Consider the following 8,027-nt stretch of genomic DNA (forward strand, 5'->3'; position numbering starts at 1 on the left):
AGCTTGCAATACACTCTAAAGACTGGTTATAACACACAAACACACAAGTTCTATTACAAAGCCTCAAAAGGAACAGCTTTATACATCTCAGCAAGAGAGATACATGGCTGATCTCATCCCACATGTGTCAGCCTACGGCTGCTAATCAGAACGTTTAATTTCTTAAGGTAATAATTAAACCCTACTGAGTCAACAAAAGCTAAAGAACTTTGAGGATTAAATTAACCTACTTTTAAACTCACTTTTTATTCAAGTAGCATACTTCTAACTATAATCTTTCAGAAATCCCTTTGATTTTCAGAACAACACATACCACAGAATAGGTATGATATACACAAGCTTCAAAGCACTTCCACATGAACACCACACAATTCTACCCTATCTGCGACAGGCCTCCAGGTCAGAGAGTCAACTATGCAGACAACATCCAGGAAGAAACACATTTCCATAGTGGCACTTGGTACTTCGGAAGCACCAAAGCAAAACAATCATATTCACAGAACTGAGAACTACTGCTCAAACAAAATCTAGGACAGACAGTTACTGCCTGTGCTTCCATCAGCAAGTGGCACACCACAACTGTCACACATAGTGAGTATAATTGTCTTCTTTCTATTGTACACAGCAGCAGAAATGAGCTGCAGGCCTCCAACCGCCTGGCTCAAGAGACAGCATGCAGTCAATAAACAGTCTTGATAGATCCTGGAAATAAGTTAATTCTGGCTGCTAAGACCAAAATATTAAAAACCATTTTAACATGTAAATAATTTAGAATTCTTACCAAATGCTCAAGGCCATAGTCAGCTTGTGCAACTCGAGTGCTGCTGAAAGTGTTAGTTTCAATGATGTCAGCACCTGACAGCAAGTATTCCTGGAAAACATGAGAGTAAAAAAGTCTCCAAAATCTTCAGAACAAAGAGCTGGAATGAAGGCAACCCAACTACTTTGTCTCATTATGTTGAAAAAACGAAGTCACAAAGCACCTCCTAACTCAGAGATAGAGTTCTCAAGAGAGTTACTCAGTTTAAGGCATGGGGCCAAAGCAAAAGAAGCGTTCCATATAATCACCTTCCAGAGTTTGAGAGTCAATCACACATTCTATTTGACATTTAGTCAGTTACCCCTGCCACTGATTTCAGCACCTGAAGAACATTTTGGGTTTTCATACAGGGACACAGCGGGGAGTTACCAAGGGCTACTGTGAGCAGGCTTGGGAAAGGCAGCAGGTAAACAACAGCAGAGGATTAGAAAATTTATACATTTTGAATGAAATTCTATAGCACAAGAGAGCACTGGGATGGAATATAAGCTCAGGAGAATTATGTTTCGTGCAGACCACATTTAATGTTTAACTGGCCCATATTCATGAAATAAGTGTTCTGCTGCAGTTTGGCTGACTAATTACAAATGGAATAAATTGAAATCAATGCAAACTGAAATTTTTTTTATATTCAGGCCTTCATTTTGATAACCTCTCTCTTAACTCTTAGGTGACATGAACATTATCCATCTATACATTTGGTTTGACCTAATGTATTCAATCTCAAGCCACACTGCTAACACTGTAATAACTCTGTGGAATTCAACTGTTAAACCAGCTTTCCTGATTAACAGTACAAACCCAGCAGCCTACAGAAATGCCAAAGTTCACAATTCCAGCTCAGCTGACAGGCTTGGGACTGAGCTCAATCTACAAATATTTATTCCTAAAATTTTTATTGGTCAAAGATTCTTTTCAACTTGTCGTTCTTAAAATTCAAAGACTGACAGAATGTAAACATAAAAATACTAATAAATACTAAGTTTTGCAAACATATATCAATTATGATTCTAAACAATGACAAACGAATCTTTATAATAAATGACTGGAAAAAAAAAGAAGTAAGGCTTTAACTGAGTATCAACTAGTTGCAATGCTATTCAAATGTTCAAATTATTGCAGTAAGACCTAGAAATATCTGCAACTCAAGAAATACAAGATTTAAGAAGTTTTTTCTTTTTTTTAAGCCTAACTGAAGATACGGAAATAATAAAATCTGTTTGCAAATTCTAATGACCGCACATAAACTGTTTTATTCTCTGGGCCACACATTAATATTCTAGGGGAAAAAAAACATGGAAGCATGCATACTCATTAGAAAGCCATTCCTTCCCTAGGGAGAGGTCTGCTTCAGGCTGCCACATTTAACAGCCCTTTAATACGCAATTGTAGAAACATGCACCTAGAATTCGGATTTGTCCTACTTAGATGCACTTTCACTACTGTCTGAAGAGGAGAAAAGGAAAGAATAGTGAAATAAGTCAATCTACAATTAACAGAAATGCATCAGCAACATAAGTCAAAAAGGAATTTTAAAACAACACTAAGTGACATTAGAAACAAAGACACAAACGCTGTGGCCATGTAAGCAGAACAGTCAAATCTGTTCATTCTTTTTCACATGGCTACCTAGTACTTGCTTCCCTATCCCCTAAGTAGACAGGAGAGCTAGCAGCAGCCTATGGGGAACACAGAAGCCAAATTCTGCTTCCCCCTCCTTGTCAAGAGACAGAACTCAGAATCACCTACCTTGTGTATGTCACAGATTATATCAGGCTGAGTTATGCTAAGAAGGTCATTATTGCCTTTCAGAGGCTTGAGATGATCTTTAAATTCATGCCCTCGAAAATCTTCTTCTGACAGAGCATGCTGCTGGATCATGGTACCCATGCCTCCATCCAAAATCATTATGCGTTCCCGCAGAACTGATTCAATTTCATCTTCCACACTTCCCTGGGTATCTGCTGCAAGAAAATAAATCCAGTATTTAAGCAGCTTTGAAATTTCTTATCTATACATTTGAGCAACCTGAGTTCTTCCCATTTAAGAAAGAGAATAAAATAACTAATCCTACACTGAAATCAAACAGTATTTGGTTTACTCCACCTAAAGCTCCAAACACGCCATCAGCTGCATCCATCTAAATAGAATTAGACTCAATTGGTCCTCCACCTCAATACAGTCATCTGCATACAGCTGGCTTCAGAAATATGAGTATGAGAAGTTCACAAGGGCATACATCAAACTCTTACATAAACTAGTCTCCAACACTGAGAAGTGTGATGACTTCCACTAGGGTGACACCTGAACAATGACACAGAACTGCTTCTTGGTACCAAACACTGTACTGTAAGTAATACACAAGTGTTAACTAGAAGGTAGGAGCAAGCAAAAACAATACTTCAACTGAGTCCCAAATTCACAAACAGCTATAGAACCTCCTTCTTGCATTAGAATAGTAAATAATGATTTTGCACTTGTGTTAGTGAACAGATGCTATGATACACCAACAGATAAGAGCCAGACATTCTTTTGCAGAATCACAACAAGATCTTCTGCTCTGCAGCAATGACAGAATAAAACTAATCTGGCTAATCACATGCTGATTATAAGATATTGGACGGGAAACTTTTTGTTCAATGTTTTGCCATTGTTATGATTGAAGTAGAAAATAATAGAAGTTTCAGAACTATTATTAGAGATGAAGATACAGTATTCTAATTCTTTGTGATCTAAATGAAAGCCCAGCACAAATGTAATACAAAAATTCAAAACCATAAGCTAATGCAGTAAAAGAAAAAAACACCCTCTGTCTTCCTCATGATAACACAACATTTAGTAATCCAACTCTTGCTCTTGATACTCCATGTATTTTTCTACAAGCATGTCAATGAGTGAAACTTAATTCTTCATCCCCTCTCACTCAGCTTGTGCTTCTTACTTTGAGTAAACACCCGTTTTGCATTTTTGGTTACATATTATCATCTAAGCACTTGTAAAAAACATCATTTCTGAAACACAAATATGTCCTTATACCTCATCACAACTCACAGACAGGAGTACTTAATACAAGTATTACAAGGTTACATTTATACAAACACTATGAAAGAACCGCTCTAAATCAGCTCTCTCAAAAAGAGAAGCCAAATAAAATCACCAAATAAACTTGCTCTGTAACAAGTATGAAGCAGCTGAAGGGAAGATTAAAATACCAAAAGGAAGAAACACCTCACTCTCATTTCAAGTTGAAAGTCTGAACACAAAACAGGCAGGCTTTGCAGGTTCCTGTACAAAAGCTTAAACCTACTCTCATTAAACCATCAAATTATTCATGAAAATAAAATAAATCCTTGATCTAACAGCTTTCAAAAGCAAGACCCAAATACTGCATCAGAAAGCGTGCCTGTGAAATATAACTCCCATGCTTTAAGAGAGCCGCGACCCAATAAGACACATGTGAGAGCTTGCTTTAGCTTTAAAGTAGCCCCAAGGTCAACGACATGACATAGAGACCACTGCAGCCCCACCAGCTGTGCCATGCCATTGCAGCCTCCAGCTCCTTCTTGCCATAGGCCTGTGCCCCTCATACCCCTTTGCTTCCTGTGCTTGCTCCCACACACCTTGTGAAGCACACAGACATTTGGTCATCTCTTTAGTTTTGCACCCTGCACCTCATGCAGCCTGCTTTGCCTTCTATACAGCTTGCTTGGCTGAAGAGATGCCACTTCAGTGTTCTGTTTTCTGCCCACTGCAGCACAGATTTCTGCTTAATCTCTGCTCCCGAGGCTGAGGAGAGCCTTACTCTGAAGAAGTTTGTAGAACCTGTGCTTCTTCAGCAGTACCTTAACGCGGCTGCAGGAAATAGAGTGGGAATCATGATGGTGGCTGCCAGTGCCAGCGGCAGACAGACTTCGTGTTACAAATGCGTGGCACAGCTTCAAGTCCATTAAAATCCATTTCACCTATCCTTGCTAAGGGTAACACTCGACTCCTCATCCATTAGGAAGCCCGCACTGCTTTGAGACATGGCTGGCACACAGACAATACAGTTTTCAAGTCAGAAATAAAGTCTGCTGACAAATCCAAAGAGAGTCCAAAAATCAGGCACGATCAATTCATAAAGTCATGCTAGAAAGTGCTGAACTCCACCCTTGGGAGAAAAGCAAGGCTGGCAGTCAGCTCTGCTAAACCGAGAACCATCCTCCTCATTCAACATTCAACTCTCATAATTCCCCTCTCAAGAAGAATCAGGATGCAAGAGCTGGCTGCAGAATAAATGAAAAAAAAATGTTTGGCGTGGTTCCTAAGCAGAGGAAATCAGGTGGTTGTTGTTGTTGTCCTCTTTTTATTATTATTTTCTTTTATTTACAAGCCATGCTCCTACCTCAAACTGCTCAGACAGAAGTTGATAAAAAAAAATACTTTATGAAGCCTTGGAAATTTGGTTGCCTCTTCATTCGGATGTCTCACATGAACAAGGGAATCACTCGTTTAGAAAGAAGAAATGAAATCAGCTAAATCAACTTTTATCACTTCTAGATGTTACCAAGTAACTTTACCCAGCACTTGAGATGTCTTCCAGTACAGCTGTCCACTTTTACAGTCATTCTTGGACTAAAAGCTACAAGCTCTGCCCATTAGTTACCTAACATATCCAAATGCAGCAGCTCAACAGCTCAGGGGAGAAAACAAGATGTTCCTTCATTTCTTTACCCCCAATCCAATCCACATACAACCACTCGTGCGTACATGAAGGGAAAAATATGCTTCCCTTCCCATAAGAAATAGGACAGCTTTCATTTTCCTTAAAAACATTTTTTTCTGATGCTTGCTATTATTCTCAAAAGGTGCTTTTTATTATTTATGCACTTGTGTTATAAGTTTATTCTTAGTATAAAATCATCTGGCGACAAGTCCCTGGGAAGGAAAAAAGGATTGCAACTTGCTTCCAAAGCATTAAATAATCAACCAGGTTGTGAAAGCAGAAGTTTAATCACTTTATTGGGAAATAACATGAATTAAAGAATTACAAGGCTTAAAACACCATTCGCTAGACTGACCAGGTCCTGTCCTAACCAGCAACAGAGCAGCTGCACATTGTGTATCTTAATTCAACAAACCAACACTGACTCACAAAGTTCTCACAGAAGTTTCTCTGCCATTCAAAAAATATATATAATTAAGTAGCATACAGAAAAACACCAACCATAGACAACAGCAGCTAAAAAGGATGCTCCTGCTATTAGCCTGCCAAAAACAACTGATGACAACTTTATAATTACTTGCTGTTTGATTAATTAAATCTTCCTCAGCTGGATCCCCTCTGGCAGCACTGAGTTTCATGAACAATAGCAAGAGTCAGCAGACAGGTTCTCAGCAGTAGCCTATTGCTAACCTATTTGTTACCCTTCCTACCCAAGCAGGGTCTCACTGTGTGGCATGCTCTGCTGCTGAAGAGCCAGGGAGAACACATGTCCTTCGCTGCACTGTCAAACATACTCGTCATCGACTACTGCCTTCTGACCTTGCAGTGGGGATCCACAAACATTCCCACAGGTAGCTTTTGTTTTCATCTGAAACAGGACTTTCCTCCAACAGCCACTGTTCTCAAGCATTAGAAATCACAAAACCATAGAATCATTCAGGTTGGAAAAGACCTCTGAGACCATCTAATTTGACTGTCAGCCCACTCCCACCGTGCCCTTAAACCATGTCCCTCAGTGCCACATCTCCATGTTTCTTGAACACCTCCAGGGACAGTGACTCCACCACCTCCCTGGGCCTTACCACTCCTAAGAAGAAGAAATGTTTCCCAATATCCAATCTGAACTTCCCTTGGCACAAATTGTGGCCATTACCTCTTGTACTGTCACTGTTACCTAGAAGAAGAGGCCAACACCCACCTCACCACAACTACATTTCAGGTAGCTGTAGGGCGCAATCAGGTCTCCCCTGAGCATCCTCTTCTCCAGACTGAACAGTCAGACTCCTCACCCGCTCTGCTGCCCTTCTCTGGACATGCTCCAGGGCTTCAATGTCTTTCTTATAGTTCTGAACACAGTACTCATAAGGTGTGGCCTCCCCAGACCTCAGTACAGAGGGATGATCACTTCCCTACTCCTGCTGGCTGCACCGCTTCTGATACAAGCCAGGATGCCATTGGCCTTCTTGGCCACCTGGGCACACTGCTGGCTCATGTTCAGCCAGGTGTCAACCAACACCCCCAGATCCTTTTCCTCCATGCAGCCTTCCAGCCACTCTGCCCCAAGCCTGTAGGATTGGCTGAGGTTGTTGTGACCAAAGCGCAGGACTCAGCACTTGGTCTCGGACATACAACTGGATGCAGCCCGCGGCTGCCAAAATACCCCCTCACATTTCCCACTGCAGCCACGTGTAGGTTCCACAGCAGCAGGACAGCCACCAGCGATGCTCTGACAGCACACGGCACGTGGCAAAGGGCTAAGCAGCCAGAGGAACCCGGAGAGCCTGCGAGCAGGAGGGCTGCACGCTGCCCCGCGGCCCGGCTGGCTGCAGGCCTGCTCAGTGAGCGGCTGGCACCAGCCGCAGCAACGCGGGGGCTGCACAGCGCATTCTTTGGGAAGGATTAAAAAGGAGAGCGCCCGGCATCCCTGCACACAGCAGAAAGCGTTAGCAGACGGAACTGTGCACTTAGAAATACTCCAACGCCAAGAAGGGGCTGATTTTACTTCCCAACCCCCCCCCCCCAATAAAAAAAAAAAAAAAAAAACCCTCCTCTTTAACGCAGGAAATGTGACTTATGGCTGAGAACCAAGGAACAGCCGCAGCACGCCCAGGCTTTGCTGCAAAGCAGAGCCTCAGAAGGCGGGCTCTATTTTGCATTGTTTTTACTTTGTTCGCGACCAAACTCTGTCCGGCGGCACGGGACAGGTCCGCGCGCGCCCTCACGTCTGGGCGCTCCCCCTTCGAGGCACCAGCACGCACGGAAACGGCCGAGACCGGAACGAGCGCCCTCACCGGCTTCATCCCCGCTCCGCTCGCGGTCGGAAAAAAAACCCGGCCCCATCGGGCAGAGCCGTCCTGGCGGCGGTCCTCCGCTCGGAGCCTCCCACGCCCGCCAGCAGCGGCCCCCAGGCTGCCGCCGCGCCCCCTAGCGGCCGAAGCACCGCCCCGCCGCCGCAGCAGCGGCACGTGCCCGGCCCCGCGCCCCGGCTCCCCGCGGCCCCCC

The 8,027-nt window shown here is 43.0% G+C and overlaps 1 protein-coding gene across 4 annotated transcripts in view; it reads right to left on the minus strand.

The window, feature by feature from the left end:
• The window catches only part of MTR (5-methyltetrahydrofolate-homocysteine methyltransferase), a 48,274-nt gene that overhangs the window by 40,102 nt on the left and 145 nt on the right, over positions 1–8,027 (minus strand). The window contains exons 1-3 of one of the 4 annotated variants that reach the window (XM_021390142.1): positions 7,817–7,932; positions 2,570–2,784; positions 782–871 (exon numbers count right to left, since the gene is read on the minus strand). In XM_021390142.1, coding sequence (XP_021245817.1) covers positions 782–871; positions 2,570–2,784; positions 7,817–7,865 — 354 coding nt within the window. In that variant the 5' untranslated portion in view covers positions 7,866–7,932. Of the gene's footprint in view, positions 1–781; positions 872–2,569; positions 2,785–7,816; positions 7,933–8,027 lie in introns of those variants that run through there. The other 3 variants (XM_021390144.1, XM_021390146.1, XM_021390145.1) reach the window with 3 other exon arrangements.

This window comes from Numida meleagris, chromosome 3, assembly GCF_002078875.1.
Source record: "Numida meleagris isolate 19003 breed g44 Domestic line chromosome 3, NumMel1.0, whole genome shotgun sequence".
In the NCBI taxonomy this organism is placed as follows: Eukaryota; Metazoa; Chordata; class Aves; order Galliformes; family Numididae; genus Numida; species Numida meleagris.